General features: G+C 39.3%; 1 protein-coding gene across 1 annotated transcript in view; it reads right to left on the bottom strand.

Moving 5' to 3' along the window:
* Window positions 1–26,529, bottom strand: part of b4galnt4a (beta-1,4-N-acetyl-galactosaminyl transferase 4a) — a 297,930-nt gene that overhangs the window by 79,046 nt on the left and 192,355 nt on the right. Inside the window, exons 5-7 of the mRNA XM_079809876.1 lie at window positions 20,564–20,654; window positions 20,269–20,369; window positions 10,931–10,998 (exon numbers count right to left, since the gene is read on the bottom strand). Of these exons, the coding sequence (XP_079666002.1) occupies window positions 10,931–10,998; window positions 20,269–20,369; window positions 20,564–20,654 (260 nt within the window). The remainder of the gene's footprint in view (window positions 1–10,930; window positions 10,999–20,268; window positions 20,370–20,563; window positions 20,655–26,529) is intronic.

The raw sequence follows: 26,529 nt of genomic DNA, 5'->3' as shown, positions 1-26,529 counted from the left end.
AACATCTTGCTGTTAGCTTATCATCTTGCTGAATAAAACTCAACTGAAATCAATTGGGTTCTGAGTTTACTGAGCACATCATAAGCAAAACATACTTTTGCTAGATTAGCAACATGCTAAAGCCAAACTCAACTGGAATCAATTGTAGGATGAGGTTAATGTGCCCTCCGTTCGCAAGGAACACACTACCGTAAATGTGAGTATCTGGATGTTAGCTTAGCAAGACTTAGTAAGACTTTTGAAATCAATTATGTCAGTCTACTGTGTGTTTCACATAGAAAACGAATGTGCTTAAAATATCGTTAACACTTTAGTATGGAGAACAATTATCACTTTTAACTAGTTGCTTATTCGCTTGCAAATTGGCTGTTTATTAGTACTTATAAAGCTTTATAAATATTAATGCTTTATTCTGCACAACCTTATTCTACAACCCTTAACCCTACCCAATACCTAAACTGAAATGTTGCAACAACTACCTTACTAACTATTAATAAGCAGTACATTAGGAGCTTATTGAGGCAAAAGTCATAGTTAATAGTGAATAGTGTTCCCCATACTAAAGTGTTACAAAATTAGCAAGTGTTAGCTTAGCAACATGCTAGCGGAAAACCCTAGCATTGTATTTATTTTAGGTCTAGTCTAGTGTGAGGAGCACTATTTGTGTGGCCACAATCTAAGTTGTTCCCATGTCAAACATTTTAAATCATTCACTAATCAGGTGTACTGGTAGCCTGGATGCCAGCCGAATTTAGCCCCGCCCACAAAAATTTTTGCTCGGGCAATTCGGTCTGGACTCGCTCCATAGAGGAGTAATTATGCCCGAACAGAAACTGTTCGGACCAATGAAATTGTCAGGGCGGGCTTTAGACGATGATGGACAGATGATCAACAGTAACGTAATCATCCACGTCATCAAAGGCTCTTGGGTTGAATTTGCTCTTATCCTAAACGGAGAACTTGTTCGTATATGCATTCACCTTCACTATTTCTCTCAGAAACGATGATCGTGTTAGTAAGTACTCTGTGTATCCTTAAATTATTTTATTACTGGCAAAGATTGTTTACACTCATCTTTTTCTTGTAACGTTACTTAATCCAGCGTGCGTGCAGACAGGGTTGCCAAGTGTTTTTGCAATGTCGCGCACAATTGCTATTCAAAACTATAGCCCAAAACAATAACTTTCCGGGGGGTTCTCCGGAAAAAAATGGCGTTTGGTTGGCAAAATATGTTATTTCGGCAAGGTTGCCTGCTAAAATTCGTAAATTCCTGGGTATAAATTCATAAAATTCGCATTCCTGGGTTTATATAATCACATAATTGGGGTCGCTTCAACCCGCGGACATGGAGAAAAACACGGACTTGGTAACACAGTGCAGTTGAGTTCTGTTGACATTTGACAACTAACGTTACGCGTCGCTCCGTTGCTCTGATTGGTTGTGGGTCTATCCAATTGAGGTCTTTCCTGGCTCGGTTGAAACACGCCCCATAATCAAAGCTCAATGGAGCGGTACCAGACTCAAATTCTGACTAGAATTGAGTATGGCCACGCCAGGCTAGTGTACTGGCTGAACTGATTAGATACACAATTGGCCCTTTGCAAAGACCTGCTCCCCCTAGTTACTGTTGCTATGTCCGACAAGCCATGGCGTTCTCACGCTACACATCACATTCTTACGCAGTGAAAAAGCTCTGAGGAACAAAGAGGATAGTGAAAACACAGCGACAGACAAAACAGAGCATGTTACTTTTGATACGAAACAGTCTCAGCTTTCAAATTGTCATTTTTTTTAAAGAAATTAAAATAATAATGTGTCGTGACAGATCGCTGTAGCGTCTCAGTTCAAGTGGCACATGAACCAATCATCTCCTACTAGTTGTAGCACAAAATAAATGTAACAGAAGCCAGCTAGTAGTTGCTTTAGCCTCATTGTTAGAGGATCCGACTCTAGTGCTGGTGTATCAGAGTTCGAGTAAAGCTTAGAACGGGTGGTTCGAACAGGAGGGGGTTGCATTGGTGCCGTGACCCGGACGGGAGTGAGGTTTAGGGGGGTGAGTGTAACAGAGGCCAGCTAGTAGTTGCGGTGCGATTAAACCTCACTCTGATCTCAAGAGACGCTCTGACGACTGACACTAGAGGTTGCAGCCTTTAGCCTCCTTGTTCGAGCGTCCGACTCTCATGTCGGCGGACTCGAGTTTGAGTCTAGCTTAGAGTGGGTTCGAACAGGAGAGGTTACATAAACATGAATGAAAGTGAATCTACTAACTCTCCTGTCTGGTTTGTTTGTTGGACAAAATAGTAGATTCAGCATTATGATTGTCAGATCGCCTGTCAGTCAAACTCTTGACGAAGGGTGAATTATTCTTTATATTTAATGAATAGTCCCCTCACCCAACAACAAAACTAGGTACCAAAGTGTCTTTGAACAACCCCCTAATAAGCAAAACAGGCCCTTGGTTACAATGGCAATAAAGACAAAGATAAGATGTTTTATGACCCAAAGGAGGGAGAGTCCGCTCTCAACGGCATTCTCTACTGAAACAGACACATAAAGATTTTAAATTCATAGACTAATCTTTCTATGAATGAATATGCCTATCCCCAGTTCATTGTGTGTATTATTACTGTTTGTATATTGTCTTTTGTATTGTATAATCTTGTATACATGCCTTATGATAGAACTAGAATAGAAAATGTAACCTTCTTGGTATCATGGTTCATATCACAATAATCGTTGTTTAACTCTCTACCCATTGGTGTATATCACCTCCTCATAATGTGCATTGAATACTTGTAATATTAATCAGAGTATAAAGGAACACAAAAAGCCACTTGAAATTATACCCTCTTTATTGGTCAAGCCAAATTGGAGAGGTGTGACCTCTTCAGAAGTTAAAAGGGCATTATCTCAGTTAACCTCGGGCTCTTTTTGTTGTTGTTTGTGTAGAAAAGAGTGGAGACATCTGGTCTGACCACAATGGGGTCCCCAGCGGGGCCTCAAAGTTACAACAAGCCATGCTGCAACTTTCTTCCTGGGAGAGAGAACTCTCCCAATAACAACCGAGTCAGACTGAAGTTCATTCTTCTTCACTCAACCTGAAAGAACCTGACTGAAACTTCACCACCATCGAACTACTGAACCATCAAGACTTTCTTCTGAGACTGCACTGAGCAAGTATCTTACATTTAACTAACTAAACAGAGGTTTAGTATAAGCTGTGGACACCTTGTTAGCAAGGAGTTTTAAAATTAAGAAACTGTTGATTAACTGACACTTTCATTTCCATTTCCATATCTTCCATGTTTCTGTTTCGGTTTAATTTATTAACTTTTACTTTCCATTTTACCCATGAATGCGTGATTTTGTCTAAGGGCCCTATTTCAACGATCTGAGTGCATGGTCTGTCCAAAATCCAAATCCACTTTGCTAGTTTAACGACGGAAAAAATGGTCGCCGTCCCAGGCGCATGGTCTAAAAGGGTTGTACCTAGTCTCTTAAGGAGTCATGGATGTGTTTTGGGCATAACGTGCAATAAACCAATCAGAGTCTCATCTCCCATTCCCTTTAAAAGCCAGTTGTGCTTGCACCATGGCGGATTCGCTATTTACAGTACATGACGGAATTTGCAAGCGGAAAGACTGAACGCTGAACGAGGAATCCTTTTATTTGTAATATTTAAAAGTTTTTGTGTGCTGCTGCTCGTCCCTGTGTGTGTAGTAAGCAGAGTGTACGAACGTTGTGCACCCGTATAGCCGCATATTACTAACGCGCCTTTTAAATAACACAAAAAATACTTTTCAGTTGCCTCAAAATAGCAATAGTTTAGTAATAGTAATTTTATAGTAATAAAATCATTTAGTTTAATCATTTAGACACTACAATTAAAAACTGAACGTGTCTGCTCAATACAGAATGAGCCGAATGAGTGTCAACAAACGCAGCAGGAGTCAGATTTCATTCATCAGAGAGTGAGGAGCTGACAGACCAGATGATCACGAAAGATTTGGTTTCAAAGCTAAATGTAAAAGCGCCTATTTAGGTGAGTTTGTCATTGTACAGTTTTGTTGTTGTGCTTTTCATTAAGAATAATAGGCTAATGAACCCTATGATCATATAACACCAATTTTATCATCTCTACACTGGTTACCTATTAAGTTCCGTATCAATTACAAAGTATTGCTACTGACCTATAAAGCCCTAAATGGTTTAGCTCCAGTGTATTTAACGGATCTTTTATCGCCCTACAATCCATCGCGCTCTTTAAGATCACTAAACTCGAGGCTTCTGGTCATTCCTAGGATATCTAAGTCCACTAAAGGAGGGAGGGCATTTTCACATTTAGCTCCTAAACTCTGGAATAGCCTTCCTGATATTGTTCGAGGTTCAGACTCGCTGTCCCAGTTTAAAACTAGATTAAAGACGCATCTCTTTAGCCAAGCATTCACATTATAAATACGTTTTATACTACAGTTAAATCGCACCAACAGCATTAATATTCTGAACAGCAGCTATGCTAATTATTTCCCATCTGCTTTTCTGTTGTTATCTCGGGACACTAGTCCCGAGGTAACTACCGTAAAACTTCAAATAATAGCCCGGGCTTCTATTTACCCAAATCGCCGAACTGCACCGGCTTGTATTTGAAACAGGCGTCTATAAGAGACAGGCCTTTAATTTAGTGTTGAGATGTTCAAGCATGACGGTAGGAGGTTACCACATAATATTACGTTTTATTTATAATTAATTCGAATGTGTTTAACAAATCATTTAATGTAAGAAATGCCTTAGATTATTGGCAGCACAAAAAACGAAACGATGTGACAGCAATGGGCAGAAGTAGAACAATATAAGTTACCGCTAAAATCCATTGAGCGTATGAACTTGTTGCCCGAAACACATCAACAAGAAAGAATGAAGGCTACCCTGTAAAACAACTGCAATCATGTGATAGAAAATTACTCTATTCATCACTATCATCATCCCCGCGATTCTTGATTCAAGAATTTCTCCTCCACTTCTCCCTCTCCAGCCTCCGCTAACTCTGGCTGCCTTGCTCGCACTAACAGATCCCGCCCAGATGCGCACGGCTCTCCCTCTTTGAAACAATGGATAAGGTGATCCTCGCTTCCATCAGAAGCTACTGTCAGGCCACATACCTAAGGATAACATCCCGAAGTTAATGAAATATATCTCCTCCTTCTCCCTCGCACACACAAACACACGCGCACGTCTGCGCGCAAGCATTAAAGGAATGTTTCAGCCGCTCCGTATCCAGCTTTACCCACGCTTGAAATTTGACAACTGTCAGCTTAAATGTCAAATTATACTTTTCTCCATGGAATTAAGAAAAACTGAAGACTGAAAGTTCGTTAACCTCTTTGTTATGTTGCCATAGTGATGAGTCGTTCATGAACGGTTCCGTCTGTCACGTGAAATTTAATCAAAACATAGAACAGACGATCTGACGGGTTTGAGAAGATAGAATACAGCCCGATACTAAAAAACAGACCCGGCGTCTATTTGAGACCGGCCCTTATTTACCCAAACCTGTCGTCACACCAGGCGTTTAAAAGAGACAGGCGTCTATTTGGGACTAGGCTATTATTTGAAGTTTTACGGTAGTTCGTCAGCTCCAGTTTGTATCCAGCCTCTCATGGAGACTTCAGATGCCCCTGTGATGAGACGACTCGACGCCTGTGAAGAGACGACTCGACGCCTGTGAAGAGACGACTCAACGCCAGCGTTGTTATGGCCTAAAATAATACATGATTGATTAACTTATCCTAACATTTTTCTTTAACATTCTCTTTCTAACATTTTTCAATGTACATTTATGAACTGCACTTTCTGTGAAGCTGCTTTGAAACAATGTGTATTGTGAAAAGCGCTATATACAAATAAATTTGAATTGAATTGAATTGAATTGAACCCCCAATTCAAGCAACCCGCCCCCGAATTGGCTCTAATTCAAAACCAAAACTAAAATGAGCACGGCCGCATTGTCATTCATTCATTCACGGTGCGTGTCCAGTCTGGCGCGTTTTCAGTTCATGCCTATGGGAGCTTAACTTTCATAGGAATTCACTGAAAACACTCTCTTGCTCCGCACCGCTCCGTTATCAATGCCCGAGCGCCCATCTGTGTTTTACATTTTGTGAGTGAGATCCCACCCCCATGGGCGGGTTGAAAACATGAGGAACTAGCTCCTTCTACTGGCTGGAGTCTCTAGCCTCTGGCCAAGAAAGCCCCAGATGACGTAAAATTACAATATTTGCGCCATCGGAGGCTTTTTTCCAGACATAAAATACATAATTATCTAATCTCAGGGGGATATGGTGGGGGGGGGGGGGGGGGGGTGATCTTTCGAATATATTACCGGGTTTCTACTGATACAAATTTTAATGCCAAACGCTGAAGTAACCCTTTAAACAACGTGGCACTGGATGTGAAAATGCTAACTTGGTCAGGCTGTAATTAGCAAAAAAAAAACACTTACATCGCATTGCGCAGGGTGTATGATAGGGCCCTTTGTGTTTGTTTAGACTAATTATGTGTTTGTGCACCTAAAGCGATCACAGCTTTATACTCCGAGTAGCATTGTACCCACTAAGACTGGAATTGATTGTAATATTTATTATGCTACATCAAGTTAATTCTATTAACTGATCCAAACATTTATATTAAATCATAAGTCATAGCTGATTATTCATATTTCACTTGAGCTCAATATTAATTGAGGTCATATTTCAGCATGGAAGCTCACTATGTTTTCAAATAAAGCTTTTGAACTTCATTATTCAAGGACAAAAAAAATCTACATTTTCTTTCTCTTTTATCTTCTTACAACTTTACTGCTTTATTAAGAGCCATCTTCACTTAGTCATTGCCAGAAGTTGGATATAGTTTTGTATGTGTTTTTTTATATCAAGTGATTGTAATATGCACAACAGCATTGAAGAAGTAGTTCCTCGGGAAGTTCTGAATACAGAGATGAGACAATGAGGAACATCAATGTGTTACTTTGATGTTGTTGTGAACCATACAGGATGGAAGTGAAAATGATATGATTTTATTATCCTGGATGATATTCATCATATTAACTGGGTTGTTCTGTGATATCTAATCTGAGGCTAATTATGCATCTCCTTGATTAAAATAAAAGTAATTAAGACATTATTAGTGTGCACCAGTCATGAATAAGCCATGTAATACATAGCACACATCACAAGAGATGAACAAAGAATCCCTGGTCTTTGGCAAACATTAGCAGTGAGTTTATTATAATAAAAGCTTTAACGTTGGCAAATATGCTTTTAATCATCTCAAAATCAGTTTAGTGTTTTGTTCTGTTTTCCTCTCCCTCTGTAGACTTTCTTAAACATCTCCATTCATTCTTCATTAACAATAATACCAAATGGTGCAGAATGAGGGTTAAATGCTGTGTTTCTATTCAGGTCTGGGATCATAGCGTCATTCCCAAGGGTGCACTTCGTCTATACAGCCCCGCGTCAAGGGCAGTAATAGGTGAAAGACTTACCACGTGAGAAACACTAGATGAATAATGCAGAAAAATCAAATGCTCTTTAGAGACTCACAGTCAACAGCCAGGAGTAGGTGAGGTGTGCTGTGCTCCAGAGGAGCAGTTGTGTTTTCTGTGGTAAAATAAATGATTTAAGATCTATTTATGTTCGTTTTTATCTGGCTAATTTGGTTCTGTACATGCAAATTTAATTAGAAGAGCTGTACTGTTTTATATATATATATGGATGGATGGATGGATGGACGGACGGACAGATGGACTCTGGAAATGTAATTAATTACTGATTATTTCCTTCAAAAGTATAATTGTGTTACCGTTCTGATTACTTTATTTTAAAAGTAATTAGTTACATTGCTAGTTACGTTACTGGCCCCCCACACCCTCAAAAAAAAAACACAGAATAAAGTAGAACCTCAGACTGTGCTCTTGAGAGCGTTGAAACTAATATAAATGGGAGCAGTCGTGGCCTAATGGTTAGAGAGTCGGACTTGTAACCCAAAGGTTGCGAGTGTGAGTCCCAGGTCCGGCAGGAACCAGCGCTGTCCTCCACCCTTAATACCACGACTGATGTGAGACCATTGAGCAAGGCAATGGGCGCTGCAGCAATATTGCTGCCCACTGCTCTGGGTGTGTGTTCACTGTGTGTGTGTGCACTTGGATGGGTTAAAAGCAGAGCACAAATTCCAAGTATGGGTCACACGTCACTTCCCTATAAAGAGGTTTTGCTATTTTCAACGTATTTTTGCAGCATTGAGCAATGTAGTCTATCACAAACATATCCGATGATTTCTTGAATGCAATGGCCAATCAGACGTGTTTAAGACGTGTTAATCCCCTCACCACTCAAAACGGCAGAGTTTTTGTCCAGTGCTGAGATCTTGAAACACAAAAGTGTAGACAAGTAGGCTAAATAAGATATTCCTTGCACAGTCAGCTTAATCAATTAGCAGAACTCTGTGAGACCACAATGAATTAAGATGAGTGACAGCTTAGTAATTATAAAGGGGAGCGTGTTTATGCACTCTTTCTAGGTGATAATATATCAGAATTTGAAGAAAACGTGTATGTTTTGCTGCATTTGGTAAGGCAATGGTCAGGCTATTTATTATTCGCACTGGCTGCCATGCCAAATCACGCAAATATTTGCCTATTCAAATTATAGTGGTTTGTGAACATAACCACTTTAATAACAAGAGCGTTTGTGCTGGGTTGTGTAGGTTGTTGATAGGCAACACGTAACTATTTCATGACATTGTATTTAAATGTGTTTTTTATCACATCCAGCTTTACAATAATGTTCTTGCCTTTGACAGAAATAAACTCAAAATAATGATTTTATTTCTAGAAACAGAACGCATACTTTTCTCTCTCCATGCTGAGTTTGTTTTCGTTGGTGGTACCTGCCTCACAGGCGCTTACCATTCAAAGTAGGTCTCAGGTATAGAACACTGCATTCCGTCTGCAATGATGTAACGCAGCTGTATCGTATAGTGACCTGGGCTTGGAACTATACTCTAATTACTATTTTGAAAATTATAGCGTGTTAAATTACTCCGTTACTAAATAAGAAATCAAATTACAGTCACGCGTTACTGCCCAACACTGGTAATGTGTGTGTATGTAAATATATATATATATATATATATATATATATATATATATATATATATATATATATATATATATATATATATATATATATATATATATATATATATATATATATATATATATATATATATATATATATATACACACACACACCGATCAGGCATAACATTATGACAGGTGAAGTGAATAACACTGATTATCTCTTCATCACAGCACCTGTTAGTGGGTGGGATATATTAGGCAGCAAGTGAACATTTTGTCCTCAAAGTTGATGTGTTTGAAGCAGGAAAAATGGTAGATAGAAAGGTGTCAGAATACATTGTGCATCACAGTTTGTTGTGTATGGGGCTGCATAGCCGCAGACCAGTCAGGGTGCCCATGCTGACCCCTGTCCACCGCTACAGTAGCTCGACTGTTTGATTGGACCACATGAGACAGCCTTCGCTCCCCACGTGCATCAATGAGCCTTGGCCGTCCATGACCCTGTCGCCGGTTCACCACTCCTCCTTCCTTGGAGCACTTTTGATAGATACTGACCACTGCAGACCGGGAACACCCCACAAGAGCTGCAGTTTTGGAGATGCTCTGACCCAGTCGTCTAGACATCACAATTTGGCCCTTGTCAAACTCACTCAAATCCTTACGCTTGCCCATTTTCCTGATTCAAACACATCAACTTTGAGGACAAAATGTATATATATACTATTTATATACAGTACTGTCTGGGAGTAAGATTTTGTATTGTTTTTGAAAGACGTCTAATATGCTCACCAAGGCTATATTTACACATTCAACATTTTGAATGGCAGTGTACATTTATAAAAATGTATATACAAGAATATAAGACATTTACATTATGCGGATTAACAGCCATAGAGATATTGAATCAGCGTCAAATAGTGATTTATCCAAGATTAGTAGACAGTAGTTTTGTATATTTTTTTTGTGTGAAAACACATATATGGCACCCCAGATGTGTAATATCCTCTACTTTTACAAATTGAAATGGAATTCCTAAATATAAAGCCCTAAATCATCTAGACAGAGCATTATCTGCTAGAGAACAAATCTAAAAAGGTGCCTCTGTGGTTACTATCTATACACTCAGGTTCATGAAATGAGGTCGGATTAGTTTATGCATTATTAAATACACTCAAGATAAAGGCCAGGCTATGGATCACTTTACAGCCATATGGAAACAAACCCACTGCTAATTCCAGAAGATCCATTTGAAGCCATTATTAATGGCGCATTAGTGCACAGTGCCGAATTAAAATGGTTTGCTGGCTGTAGAGGGCTTTTTATGGAAATACTAGAAATATGATATGCTAATCGACCGTTCATACACTGCTGATTTGAAGCGGAAAAGGTGTTTCTATCTTAGAAGCGACACAGCTCTTTCTTCAACGTGATATTTAAATCACTGAAGTTGTATGGCTGTAAATGATGTGAGTGCTTTGAGAGGAGCAGAGAAAGGCGATCATTAAATGCCCGATCAGATAAAGGCCAGCAATTTCCTCCAATTACCAACACAATCAACACCATCAGGGGTAAAATAACTGCATCAATAGACATGAGTGTGGGCGGTTTGTTTACAAAGGAGGAATTGAGGCCCTTGATTGGACAATTAAACAGGAAGTGAAACATAGAAACATACACTAATGACCAACATTTGCACAATATAACCAAGTCTGCTATGCAATTTCCAACTATGCAATGCTTTGGACACATAGAAATTACACATGGATACACTGTGTGTATACAGTATGTACTTACTGCACAGACTTGGACGCCTGAGACCTGAACTTGGTAAACTCTCCTGGTGCAGTCCACTCAGATCCCAGCTGAAACAGAGCAAACCCACTTTAATTTGAATGTTATCACAATGTAATTAATGTCAGGCAGCCAATGCAGTTGAATCAAATGAAGTGCCCCACTTAATGATTGTCCACAATAATATTGCGGTCAACAAAAAATGCATTTGAATTTTAATTAATATGACAACATGTACAAAACAAATGAATGTATCAATGTAACAAATTACTCAAAAATTGGAAAATTCCTCTTTATTTTTATGTATCTGCCATCAGACGTCGTTTGCATCTTGTTTCGGGCTTGTCTGACAGATGGGCAATCTGACAACGGTTGTTTGCTAACCACTATTGACTCTTTTAGTTGTTGTTGTAATTATTCTGCTCAAAATAAAGGCTACAATGAGTTTATGCCAGTAGTTTCATATTCATAACTATGAGCACACAGTATGTTTACAGAACATTTTTTGTCTTTTTTTCCCCTCAGAATTGGACTTCATAACTCGCAATTCTGACTTCATATCATACAATTCTGAGAAAAGAAGTCAGAATTACCTGATATAAAGTCAGAATTGTGAGATATACACTCACCTAAAGGATTATTAGGAACACCATACTAATACTGTGTTTGACCCCCTTTTGCCTTCAGAACTGCCTTAATTCTATGTGGCATTGATTCAACAAGCTGCTGAAAGCATTCTTTAGAAATGTTGGCCCATATTCATAGGATAGCATCTTGCAGTTGATGGAGATTTGTGGGATGCACATCCAGGGCACGAAGCTCCCGTTCCACCACATCCCAAAGATGCTCTATTGGGTTGAGATCTGGTGACTGTGGGGGCCACTTTAGTACAGTGAACTCATTGTCATGTTCAAGAAACCAATTTGAAATGATTCGAGCTTTGTGACATAGGGCATTATCCTGCTGGAAGTAGCCATCAGAGGATGGGGACATGGTGGTCATAAAGGGATGGACATGGTCAGAAATAATGCTCAGGTAGGCCGTGGCATTTAAACGATGCCCAATTGGCATGAAGGGGCCTAAAGTGTGCCAAGAAAACATCCCCCACACCATTACAACACCACCACCACCACCAGCCTGCACAGTGGTAACAAGGCATGATGGATCCATGTTCTCATTCTGTTTACGCCAAATTCTGACTCTACCATCTGAATGTCTCAACAGAAATCGAGACTCATCAGGCAACATTTTTCCAGTCTTCAACTGTCCAATTTTGGTGAGCTCGTGCAAATTGTAGCCTCTTTTTCCTATTTGTAGTGGAGATGAGTGGTACCCTGTGGGGTCTTCTGCTGTTGTAGCCCATTCGCCTCAAGGTTGTGCATGTTGTGGCTTCACAAATGCTTTGCTGCATACCTCGGTTGTAACGAGTGGTTATTTCAGTCAAAGTTGCTCTTCTATCAGCTTGAATCAGTCGGCCCATTCTCCTCTGACCTCTAGCATCAACAAGGCATTTTCGCCCACAGGACTACCGCATACTGGATGTTTTTCCCTTTTCACACCATTCTTTGTAAACCCTAAAAATGGTTGTGCGTGAAAATCCCAGTAACTGAGCAGATTGTGAAATACTCAGACCGGCCCGTCTGGCACCAACAACCATGCCACACTCAAAATTGCTTAAATCACCTTTCTTTCCCATTCTGACATTCAGTTTGGAGTTCAGGAGATTGTCTTGACCAGGACCACACCCCTAAATGCATTGAAGCAACTGCCATGTGATTGGTTGATTAGATAATTGCATTAATGAGAAATTGAACAGGTGTTCCTAATAATCCTTTTAGGTGAGTGTACACTCGCAATTGCAAGTAAAAAAGTCACAATTATCTTTTAAAAAATTTTATTTTGTGGAGGAAACAAGCTTCCATACATTTTATGAAACCAAACATGCCAAGTGTGAACACCCTCAGTGATTGCTAGTGTGTTGATTTAATTAAAAATCCACATATTCTTCGGCTCCTTGGATGCACCCAGGAAATCAGTTAGAGCAGCGGCGACTGTGGCTAAACAATCGGATTTGTGAGTGGCAGTCTTTAGCGCATTTTGCACACACATAGGTTGGTGATGTTAGTTGCGTTGGTGCTGTCATAACCTTCCATTTCGATCATTTCTCTGACATTGTCTTACACGGTTTTCCTCTGCTATGGCTAAACCCTTGCGTACACTCTCTTGCCAAGGAGTGTGTTTGGATGCTATGTCCGTCCAGGTGTCCATGTTGATGGTGGGTGCTCGCATGTCGTGCTTACAAACACCACTGTATCGTTACAAAGGATGCACTTTCCATCTGGATATGGTGGTGAGCTCCCTATAGAGCAGGGTTAGGTAACGTCAGTCCTGGAGAGCCACTGTCCCACAGAGTTTAGCTCCAACCCCGAAAAAACTCACCTGCTTGTAATTTTAGTAATCCTGAAGACAATGATTAGCTTCTTCAGGTGTGTTTGATTAGGGTTGGAGCTAAACTCTGCAGGACAGTGGCTCTCCAGGAACGATGTTGCCTACCCCTGCCATAGAGGACATCCTTGGGTATGCGCCCATCTTCCATAAGATGGAGGTGTCTGACGTTGGGTCTCATCTCAGTCGACGTTGGGTGAGAAGGGGTATTTTTGCTTGGTTCAAGATTACTGTATTTGGAATACGGTCCATCCAGCACACCCCTAAGCTTCTTCTTCGTGTAGGTTGTCCAGCTCTCGCTGCCATAAAAGAGAGTGCTTAAAACGCAAGTTTTGTACACTGTCATTTTGGTTGCTGTTGTGAACTTTTTGTTCGCCCACACTCTCTTTGACAGTCTAGCCATAAAAGCTGCTTTCCCAATCCGCTTGCTTTGCTCTGAATATAGGGACTAGGTGTTACAGACTGTAGATCCTAAGTAGGTAAAATCTTCCACATCCTGCCATTTGTGGGCGTCAATGCAGATGTTTGGTATTCCACTGACATCCTAGCCTAAGATCTCAGTCTTCTTGTCTGACTAGTCTCTGTTGTTCATTATGCATGTAAGACATCAATGCAGCGTCATCAGCAGAAAAGATTTCCCGTATTAGGACGTGGTGCACTTTGGTCTTGGCTCTAAGACGGGCTATGTTGAAGAGTTGAAGAGTTTCCCATCCCATCTAAGACAGGCTATGTTGAAGAGTTTCCCATCCGACTTGGTGCGCAGAAAGAATCCTTTTTCGCAGTTCCTGAAAGCTTGCGCTAGTACTAGGGAGAAGAATATCCCTAAGGAATTGTACTCTGCTTCACTGTCTGATTTTTTTTTTTGCAAACATTTTACTTTTAGGGGTACAACAGCTTGTCACTCGAGCAGTACCCTTGAAAGGACATCTTTGTACCTTTTTTACCCCTAAAATGTCATAGTAGTACCTTAAGGTACATATTGCTACTCTGAGGTACTAATATGCACCTTTTAGGGGTAATGTCATTTTAAGGGTACTGCCCCAGTGATAAGCTGTTATACCCCTAAAAGTAAAATTTTGCACTGCACTGTTCCTTTCATCCTTTTTTCATCCTTTTATCCATAATTTAAAAATATTAAATAATGAATTGCTGCCCATGATGGGGTAAAACAAGCTCAAATTTCATTAGACAACGTGAAGTGGAGCGGTAATTTCCCAGTGTTATTTGAAAAATTTGCATTTGTGGAGCGATCTGGATCTGCAGATTGTCACATTTTACAATTGAATTGTGTTGCTTAAAAATCGGCAATCGGCATTTGCACTCTGCAAAACCATACAGTGCTAAAAGCTACATTAATGGTAAGTAGTGGTCATTGTACTCTTATTTATGTACTGCAATCATTAGGATATTAAGTAAAGATCATGTTCCATTGAGATATTTTGTAAATTTCCCACCGAAAATATATAAAAAATGTATAAAATTATAAAATAGTAATATGCATTGCTAAGGACTAAATTAAAATAAAAGGAGATTTGTTCAATATTTTGTTTTTTCTGCACCCTCAGATACCAGATTTTCAAATAGTTGCATCTCAGCCAAATATTGTCCTATCCTAACACATCTCAATTTCAAATGACAGACAGACAGACAGACAGACAGACAGACAGACAGACAGACAGACAGACAGACAGACAGACAGACAGACAGACAGACAGACAGACAGACAGACAGACAGACAGACAGACAGACAGACAGACAGACAGACAGATAGATAGATAGATAGATAGATAGATAGATAGATAGATAGATAGATAGATAGATAGATAGATAGATAGATAGATAGATAGATAGATAGATAGATAGATAGATAGATAGATAGATACCAAAGACTAGTTTTGCATTGTATTTTTAATAAATGCTCTATTTTGGATGTGGAAGAAGTTTCTTTTGTTCTGATTTTAGTATAATGAAGCCTTTCATCTTGAAATATCAAGGACATTTTGAATCCTCATAATATGACCCCTTTAAAACACTTGACAGGGTTTGTGTTTCTCTCCAATAAACCTTAATAATAACACTTCTTGCAATCGTAATGTTTTCATATAATCCAAATCACCCTCTCTTGACCCGCAGGGCAACTGCAGCGATTTCCACACCAACTCTCGGTAACTAACGAGTGCTGCTGGAGCAGTGATCCACAATGAAATCTCCAGCTCTCCATCCCAGCATGCCTCTCTTTAATTGTCATGTGTGGCATCTCTCTTGCTCTCAATGCCTCTGTTCACATCACACGTCGATGTAATGAATCATAATGCCTCCTGGATCATCCAAGATCCCTGCTGCCCTCAAAGACGCCTTTCATTCATCACACACACACGCACACACACACACACACACACACACACACACACACACACACACACACACACACACACACACACACACACACACACACACACACACACACACACACACACACACACACACACACACACACACACACATGTTTGTTTTTGTGAAATGTGAGGACATTCCATAGGCGTAATGGTTTTTATACCGTACAAACCGTATTTTCTATCCCCTTACACTGCCCCTGCCCCTAAACCTAACCCTCACAGGAGACTGTGCAGTTCACTTTCTGTGAAAAAAACTTGTTCTGTATGATTTATAAGCATTTTGAAAAGTGAGGACATGGGTAACGTCCTCATATTTCACCCTCTTTTTGTAATACCTATGTCATACCCATGTCATTATACACATTTGTGTCCTGATATTTCACAAAAACATGCCCACACACACACACACACACACACACACACACACACACACAAACAAGCCAAACAAAAAAATTCCCACTCTAGATTCCCCCACATTTGCCCCTCTTTTTTCCAAAATGAGTGTTTACTGTCGCACACACCTTGCGTGGCCATCAGGATCAACACACATGTGTGACTCAGCCAATGCTAATTACCTCCGCTGCCAAACACAACTTGGCCTCTCACGGGTATTAGAGGACAAAGATGGGTTGTGTTTTTGCGTATGTGTGTGTGTGTGTGTGTCTGCCTTCAGAGGTAAAAGCTACAGTATATTTCCACCTGAAGGTGACTACAGGAAAATCTTTCAAATGCGAGGGTGAGAGAAAACATTGGGTGGAAACGTTTTGCTAGTCTACTTGCTAGCAACTGTTCTCTAAACAAAAATTCTGTCATCATTTACTCACCTTCAATGATATTATGCAGCGCCTGAAAATAGTCCCCAGCACACTCTCTGTGAAAGCAGGTTGTCACGATGGTTATGTTGACGGAAGTTAGCCTATTTTCAGGCGCTACGTAATATCACTGCGCTGCTGCACCCATGGTAGGCTACGGCACAAAGTACTTTGATTACTATGCCGGAATGAGAGAATAGTTCCTAGCCATATCGGTCAAGAAAATCACAACTTTTAATTTTCCATCGGTCTTAGTACACAATGTAACTATACACATCACAACATGTAAATAGGAAAATGTTGCCATTATTTTGAAACTTATTGAGCAGTAGGCTAGCTGGAGCCGTTTATCTCCAGTCTTTGTGCTAAGCTAGGCTAGCGGTGGGTGCGTCAGACAAAGTTATAGCACGCACGGAGATGAGAATGGTATGTATGGACTTATCTAACTCTGGGGGATACGGTGAATAAGATAAAGTCCCAGAAAGTCAGTGTGTTCCTTTAAGTTCTTTTCAATATATGAGGTAAATTATAGCTATTAAAGTCCCGCAAAATTAAACAAGTCGCAGGAATAGAAACCGTTATCATCATAGCGGCTGGTTAGGACTTAGAGAGGGGAAGATTTTCAAGGAATTACTTAAATATCAATCTCTTTCACACACAAAGCTATTGTTTCTCTTCAGAAGACTTCGAATACAGTGCTCGAGACGTGTGGCCCACATTTGGGGTGCTGTTTTTGTCATTCCTGGAGGTTGACAGCTCCTGCGCCCTTGTAAAATATTTTTGCTCCGATTCGGAACAACATGAAGAGATGACAGAATTTCATTTTTTGAGTGAACAATTCCTTGAAGTTCTCTCTGTAACACAATTTGTCTGGACAATGGAAGTGCAACGGATAACCTGGGAACTGTATTTTTTCATCTTTCAGAGATGTCTATGGTATTTCACTGCTCCTCTCTCCTTTATACTATTCCATCTATTTTTGAGTCATGTGAACTTTCCCCAAACACAGAATTACATTGAAGAAACTCATTTTGTCTATCTGCGACCCTGGAGTATTGAATAGAGGGAAAGGGGGCAAACAGAGAAAATACGAGAGCAATGGAGTCGCACAGCTATTATTCTGAAGATAGTGGCGAGATATTGCACTTTTTTTCTTTGTATCTTTCTTCACTCTCAGCTCTTTTGTCCCCCCTTCATTCTCCATTTGTCTGGTAGTCGCCTCAAATTTGAAATGCATCTTTGCTAAATGAACTTTCTCCCTTATTCAGACAAATCTCTTATATTTAGGCCCACAGAAACAATGTGCTTCTCTGTTTCTCAAGCTTGGATGGATTTCCCCATCTACAGGTGACTGGAAAAGGTCTGCCACTTCCGTAAAGAGTCACTCGGAATTCCGGACAGGCTGTGATTCTTTTCTTAGACAAAGAGACGCCTTAGCGCCTCAGTGTTTCAATCGATCACACATCTCTGTGACAGGGTATCGGGTCCTCGGCTGGCGTGTGTGAGCGCCAAGTCCCATCTGAGCCAGACGTAATCGATACACCAGTAAACCACACACTCCCTGTACACTCTCACAGGCTTCTGGCTGAGGCGCTAATTGTGTTTTACAAAGCCAATGCTCCCTCACATCGTACAAATCTACACTTCTAAGCACCAAGACCACTGGGGAATAAATCTAAATGAAATCCACCAAGCAGTAGCAGCCTTCTGTTTGAGGAAATAGCCACCACTGCTCACAATGACTCCATTCAATGACTAATGAAAGGAGCGTTGATTGATATTTACACTTTAAAGCCTGTAAAATTAAATACAGGTTCTGGGGCAAGGATAATATACACAATAGGATATGCCTGAAGTCAAAACCTTGTTTTGGAAAGGCACAGAAAATTAATAACTACGGAGCCCCTAAAAGGACAAGGTGAGGCTTGCTGCAGTATGCATGATCGCAATTTCAATACCCCACATATTGATACCTGATGTCTGCAAATTATATACAGTATAATTACCCAAATATATAACTGCAAGACACTGCAAATGCATTGAATTATATTACATAAGAAATATATTTTTTTAAATGTATATATTTTTCTTCCATCACCATGTCCCGTTAGGGGCTCCGTAGAATGAGGTATTCGGCTTTGGGCATATATATATATATATATATATAAACACACAAGTAAAATACATATATAATTAAATGTTACCCTTTGTAAATATGATCAAAGATGGCCGTAAAAAATAAATCCTCATTGTTTATCCTTTTGATCTTTTATTCAAAAAATTTGAAAAATCTAACCTTTCAGTAAAATAATTGAAAGTGGGGGGAAAATATTAAGTGTTTTTCTCTAAGACACGTTGGCCATAATTATTGCCACCGTTTTATTAAATACTTTTTTCAACCTCCTTTTGCCAAGCTAACACCTCTTAGTCTTCTCCTATAAAGATTCTTCTCTTCAGTTCACCCCACTCAGTTTCTATAGGGTTCATGTCAGGGACTGGGTTGGCCATGGCAGAAGCTTCATTTTGTGCTCAGTGACACATTTGTGTGTTGATTTGGATGTTTGTTTTGGATCATTGTCCTGATGGAAGATCCAACCACGGCCCATTATAAGATTTCAAATAGAAGCGTCAGGTTTTGATTTTTTATCTGTTGGTATTTGCTAGAATCCATGATAACATGTATCTGAACAAGATGTCCAGGACCTCCAGCAAAAAATAGACCCACAACATTAAAGCTCCAGCTGTATTTTTAACTGTGTGCATGGGGTACTTTTTATCCCTCTTTGCATCAAAGCCATCTGGTGGGTTTGCTGCCAAAAAGCTCTTTTTATAGTTTAATCTGACTGACCACAGAACCAGATCCCTTTTGAATTTCCAGTCGTGTCTGTTTACTGAATATGTTGGAGCTTGTTTCTGGATGAGTGAGGGGGATATTTCCTGAATCCCTCCCAAACAACATGTGGTGATGTAGGGGTTGTTTGATTGTTTTTGTTTTTATTATTTTTAGGCTTTTTGACCCCAAAACTCAACTAATCTTAGGCGAAACTCCAAACTCTCCTTCTCACTATGCATTAGGACATAGACATGTCCTCTTCCAGGCAGATTCGTAACATCTTTAGTTGATTGGAACTTTTTAATTATTGCCCTGATGCTGGAAAAGGGTATTTTCAATGCTTTAGCTATTTTATTACAGCAACTTTTTATTTTGTGAAGCTCAACAATCTTTTGCTGCACATCAGAACTATATTCTTTGGTTTTACTCATTGTGATGGAGGATTAAGGGAATTTGGCCTTTGTGTTTCCTCATATTTATACTCCTGTGAAACAAGACGTCATAGATAGACAATTTCATGTTCATGTCACCCTGATATGCTAATTTTTTTAAATAAGAATGGGAGAATGCTTAAGAGATATTTTACTTATAAAAAATTCTAGGGGTGCCAATAATTATGGTCAAGGTGTTTTGGAGAAAAACATTTATTTCATAATGTGTTTTTTTTTAATGAAAGACCAAAAGGAGGAACAATGCAGATTTATTTTTACAGCCATCTTTGATCATATTTACCAAGGGTGCCAATAATTCTGACCACAACTGTATATATATATATATATATATATATATACACATATGTTATAGTCATCGTAAGCATTAAAAGAAGGGTTATATTTTCACTCTTAAATCCCTTACCTTTCCCACATAGGCCAGCAGACGTGCATTGAGAGGACTTTCATCTGAACTCAACCAGAACTCTGAGTTATCATCAGAAGAAACCGCAAACTGAAAATCACCTGGACAAATGAGAACGACAGACACTGTGAGAGACAGGTAAAAACTTCTTCTTTTATGTGTAGTATACACTTATTTGATAACGTTGCGTATGTGATTGTGAGAGAATGCCGCCTGCTCTACATTCTGTATCCCATTTGTCACCATGACAAATATCTACAAGAAATTTTGGATTTGAATACAAAAGAGCATTTACCATCCTTATAAGGTAGAATGTATCCAAATATTCTCAGGCCGTAGTTCTTCCATTTTGGAGCCACAGCCAACTTCTTTACAGTAGTTCTCGTCTGGAGAGATTAAAATGAAATTAGTATGTCAAATAATATTCTGGTGGGGTGAGTGAAGAAATACATGGTGGGTGTAGCATCAGGCCTTTCCATAAATGTACATGATGCCAGAGAGATAAATAACACAAATTTTACACACACACACACACAAACAAATCTATTGAAATGGTTTGTTTATTCATCTGTATGTTTAGATTATCACAGAACTCCCAAAGTTTTTTTTTTCTCCATTCTGTCAACTGATGGAGTTTGGGATTCTTGTCACTGTCACCTCTGGATTGCTTAGTAGAGGACACTTAATATTCAATATTCAACAATATTATTGATTTGACTGCACTGACGTTGCTGTATGGGACTGAACTGAGCTGGATGATGACATCACTGTTTTCTGCAGAACTGCTTAAATAGATTAAATGAACTAATTTAATAATTCATTATCTTTACCATGGAACTGAATCAATAATGAACTGACTTCAGCTGAACAAAGGCACTATTTTCTTTTAGAGCTGCTGTACATTTGCATCATTGAATCGTTTTCGTGTTATCACTGTAAAGCTGCTTTGAAACAATCTGTATTGTATAAAGCCTTCTATAAATGAACATGACTTGACTTGACAGTTTAAGATGGATTTTCATTAGTGCTGTCAAATCGATTAATCACATCCAAAATAAAAGTTCATGTTTTACATATTATGTGGTGTGTGTACTGTGTATAATTATTATGTATATATAAATACACACACGCATGTATTTATTTAAGAAAAATGTGTTATATTTATTCATAAAATAATATTATATATATATATACATTTTGTTATGTTACAACCTTATTCCAAAATGTATTAAATTCATTATTTTCCTCAAAACTTTACAAACAATACCCCATAATGACAACGCGAAAGAAGCTTTTTTGAAATGTTTGCAAATAAATTTTTTTTTAATACAATTTTTTTTTTAAATCACATGTACATAAGTATTCACAGCCTTTGCTCAATACTTTGTTTAAGCACCTTTGGCACCAATTACAGCCTCAAGTCTTTTTGGATATGATGCTAAAAGCTTGGCACACCTATTTTTGGGCAGTTTCTCCCATTCTTCTTTGCAGGACCTCTCAAGCTCCATCAAATTGGATGGGGAGTGTAGGGCTGTAATCAACCAAAGAAAATCTTGGTCTACTGAAGTCCTGAAATTTTCGACTAAAAATCGACTAAAAATGACGTTAGGAAAAAAAATCCTTAAATTAATTAGCTGCGCACTGTGCGCAGTACTTGGTAGCCTTCTTGTCTGCCTAAATGAATTATAAATAAACATAAAAAACTAGTAGGCTATTTGCAGTATATTAAATAGTTTTTGAGCTGATTATTTTGCACTGAAATGAGTCTGACACACGAGTCTGTCGGCTCTGACAGCACGTGCACCTGCGCAATATCATAGCCTATGATTTCCGAAAATATAGTACTATGTTATAATATTATAATAACTGACAGACAGTATAATTTCAGCCGCTCTGTGCAGCTCGAACATATGATCAGCTCAGCTTTGCGGCTGAGACACGAATAGACTATTAACTTAAAGCTTTTACTCTTAAACACAAAAGGCACGTCCACTTTAATAAAAAAGGAATATTTAGAGCAGAAATCAGATCAAGAGCAGAAAAAACGCTCACATTTAAATAAATAATATACAGAAAACTAGCCTTCTTCAATCTGTCTCTCTTCTCGAGTGGGTTGGGCTAATCCAAAAGAAGTGAAAACAAAGGAGGTGTTCTGAAGGCAGACTGTTACCTGTGAAACAGGGGTGCTCTGAAAACACCCCCATTAGCAATTAGTGCTTTCCACCTGATGAAATGAACACGGCAAACATGACAGTACAGATCCACTTAGCGTGGTGTTGTGACGCTTCCCCTCATGTGTATGTTGATGGCCGTTCCTCAAGTTTACTGCTATGGGCGTGCGTTTGAGCCAGCGGGGAACGAAAAACAAAGGACCAGCCAGAGACTTCTCTTCGCCAGTGGGTTGGGCTAATCCAAAAGAAGTGAAAACAATGGGGGTTTTCTGAAGGCAGACTGTTACCTGTGAAACAGGGGTGCTCTCAAAACACCCCCAGTAGCAATTAGTGCTTTCCACCTGATGAAATGAACGCGGCGTGGCAAAACTAATGAAATGACGTGGCAAAAAAATCGACCAATCAGAATTTTGGTCGAGCCAGAACGTATCGACTAATCGACTGGGAGATTACAGCCCTAGGGGAATGTAGGTACACAGCCATTTTCAGATCTCTCCAGAGATATTCAATCAGGTTCAAGTCTTTGCTCTGGCTGGGCCACTCAAGGACATTCACAGAGTTGTCCCGGAGCCACTCCTTTGTTATTTTGTCTGTGTTCTTAGGGTTGTTGTCCTGTTGGAAAATGAACCTTTTCCCCAGTCTGAGGTCCAGAGCGTTCCGGAGAAGGTTTTCATCAAAGATATCACTGTAAATTTCTGCATTCATCTTTCCCTCGATCCTGACTAGTCTTCCAGTTCCTGCCGCTGAAAAACATCCCCACAGCATGATGCTGCCACCACCATGCTTCACTGTAGGGAATGGGATGGTATTGGCCTGGTGATAAGCGGTGCCTGGTTTCCTCCAGACATGACGCTTGCCATTCAGGCCAAAGAGTTCAATCTTTGTTTCATCAGACCAGAGAATTTTGTTTCTCATGGTCTGAGAGTCCTTCAGGTGCCTTTTGGCAAACTCCAGTCGGGCTGTCATGTGCCTTTTACTGAGGAGTGGCTTCCGTCTGGCCACTCTGCCATATAGGCTTGATTGGTGGAGTGCTGCAGAGATGGTTGTTCTTCTGGAAGGTTCTCCTCTCTCAACAGAGAAAAGCTGGAGCTCTGTCAGAGTGACCATCTGGTTCTTGGTCACCTCCCTGACTAAGGCCCTTCTCCCCCGATTTCTCAGTTTGGCTGGGCGGACAACTCTAGGAAGAGTCCTGGTGGTTCCAAACTTCTTCCATTTATGGGTGATGGAGGCCACTGTGTTCATTGGGACCTTCAATGCTGCAGACATTTTTCCCTTCCCCAGATCTGCGCCTCGATACAATCCTGTCTCGGCGGTCTACAGACAATTCCTTGCACTTCATGGCTTGGTTTGTGCTCTGACATGTACTGTTAACTGTGAGACCTTATATAGACAGGTGTGTGCTTTTCCAAATCATGTCCAATAAACTGAATTTACCACAGGTGGACTCCCATCAAGCTGTAGAAACATCTCAAGGGTGATCAGAGGAAACAGGATGCACCTGAGATCAATTTAGTGTCATGACAAAGGCTGTGAATACTTATGTCCATGTGATTTTTTATTTTTAATACATTTGCAAAGAATTTAAACAAACTTCTTTCAAGTTGTCATTATGGGGTATTGTTTCTAGAATTTTGAGGAAAATAATTAATTTAATCCATTTTGGAATAAGGCAGTAACATAACAAAATGTGGAAAAAGGGAAGCGCTGTGAATACTTTCCCGATGCACTGATACACATGCAAATAATATGTACACAGTACACACACATTATGTAAACACTAACTTTTATTTTGCATGCAATTAATCATGATTCATCGATTAGAAAGCACAAATTTTCATATATATTTCTTCATATTTTAAGCCTGTGTCTGCGACAAGAGTAAAATAATGACATCTATACAATAAAAGTTTTTTGGGGGAAAGCAAATATGAATAATCAAGATATGACTAAAAGGTTCCAGTCAGTTTTTTTATGTTATCACCATAAAAAAAAAAAAAGATAACTCTTATAGTTGACAAACATCAATCACTGAGAGATAATGGTGCCAATTTATGTCCTATTTTATTTCAGATAACTGCCTGTGTGAGTTTGAAGCCGCTGTTCAGTCTCACCCTGCCATAAACACTTAACAGACACACACATCATAATGTGTGTGAGACTATCTCAGCTATCTGTCATCCGTTTACAAAATAACAAAGGCAGAAAGATGAAGAAAAAGAAATAGGGGAACAGAGAGAAGGATTTCCATAACAGAGACTAACTATTTTCAAAGTGCGCGTCTGTACGTGCTCTTAATTTTGGGCGAGTTCTGTCAGACCTTTTGGTCTGTGATCTATAAAAACAGACTTGCTAAAAAAAGAAACAAAAAACTAAATAAATCACAAGGTAATGGTTGAGGAGGTGGGAGAACTGTGTAGGTGGTCTGAACTAAACAGAATTCACAATGACAGTTCAGGAGAAGCATACTATATAATTCCACCCATTACAACCTGTAGGGGCTTTCAATTAAATGAAACCACCCACATGGTGAGAGAAGGGTTGAGCTTTTCAGACACACTTTCCAAATCCCCATAATAATCAACAAGAAGGTGGTTCACGATAAATTAAAGGAATAATTCAGAATAATAGAATTGTGATATGGACAGGTGATACCAAAATACAACTAATATAATAAAAAAATAAAAAAATTCACACTAAAAATCCATAAATAATAAGTAAATGATGATAGAATTGGCATATGTGATACCAAAATAAAAAGTAATCAACTAATAATGAGTAAATAATTTACTTGTATATTTTACTTGTACTAAACAAATACGTTTATACTTAAAGAGAGAGTTTCCTCAAAAATGTTGTTCCAAACCTGTATTCATTTCTTTCTTGTGCTGAACACAAAAGAAGATATTTTGAAGAATATGGTTAATCAAACAGTTTCTGGTCCCCTTTGACTTCCTTCCATAATATTTCCCCCCATATACTATGGAAGTCAGTTGAGACCAGCAGCTGTTTGGTTACCCATATTCTTCAAAATATCTTCCTTTATGTTCAACAGAAGAAAGAACTTAGGGCTTTTCACACAAGAAATGTTAACCCTAGGTCATATTTAACCCCGGGTAAATGGAACCCCTAGGTTTTTTTGCTTGACATTTCGCACTGCTCATAATTAACCCAGGGTTAACAATTAATCCTGGGTCTTCATAAACTGATGTTTCACAGTGTACATTCCTAAACCCTGGGTTAACGTTCGTATTTGCATATTTGTGGTGTCAGTGTCATTGATTGGATGAACGCAGCACGTGACCCGTTTAAAAGCTATAGCATTGCGTGTCCTATTGCCGACTGTACTATTATCGACTTTATACTGAATGGACATTTCAGAATCAGAATCAGAATCAGAATGAGCTTTATTGCCAGGTGTGCTTACACACACGAGGAATTTGTTTTGGTTACAGAAGCTTCCAGTACACAATGTAAATTGACAAGACAAGAGACAAGTAACATAAAAATAAATTTGTAAGTTAAACACACAATGGTGGAAATGCAATGTGACAGAAGTGCTTCGGATGGAATAGAATATGTACAGATGTTTTGTAATAGGTACTATATATAAGTTATAAGGTGCTATATGTGAAATGTCTGAGGTAAAGTATTGCACACATTTATTGCACAGTAGGGTGTATAATTTGTATATACGGGTGCTATAGGATCTACAGGTGTTTTAAATATACAAATTTACAAATTTTTAAGGTGCTATATACACAGAGTCTGACGGAAGTTGTTTATTGCACATATTTATTGCTCAAGGTGAACATTTAACTGTTCATGAGGTAGATGGCCTGAGGAAAGAAGCTTTTTCTATGTCTGGATGTTTTTGTTCTCGGTGCTCTGTAGCACCGACCAGACGGTAACAGTTCAAACATAGAGTGTCCTGGGTGTGAGGGGTCCAGAGTGATTTTGCGTGCCCTTTTACTCACTCTGGGAAGTGTGGGAAGAGTAGTGCAAGTGATTCGCTCAGCAGTCCGGACTATTCACTGTAGTCTTCGGAGGTCAGTTTTGGAGGCTGAGCCAAACCAGACGGTGATGGAAGTGC

The sequence above is a fragment of the Gobio gobio genome (genome assembly GCF_949357685.1).
Source record: "Gobio gobio genome assembly, chromosome: 25".
NCBI lineage: Eukaryota > Metazoa > Chordata > Actinopteri > Cypriniformes > Gobionidae > Gobio > Gobio gobio.
The sequence above is the reverse complement of the archived record's forward strand: the minus strand, read 5'-3'. Positions and strand labels throughout refer to the sequence as shown.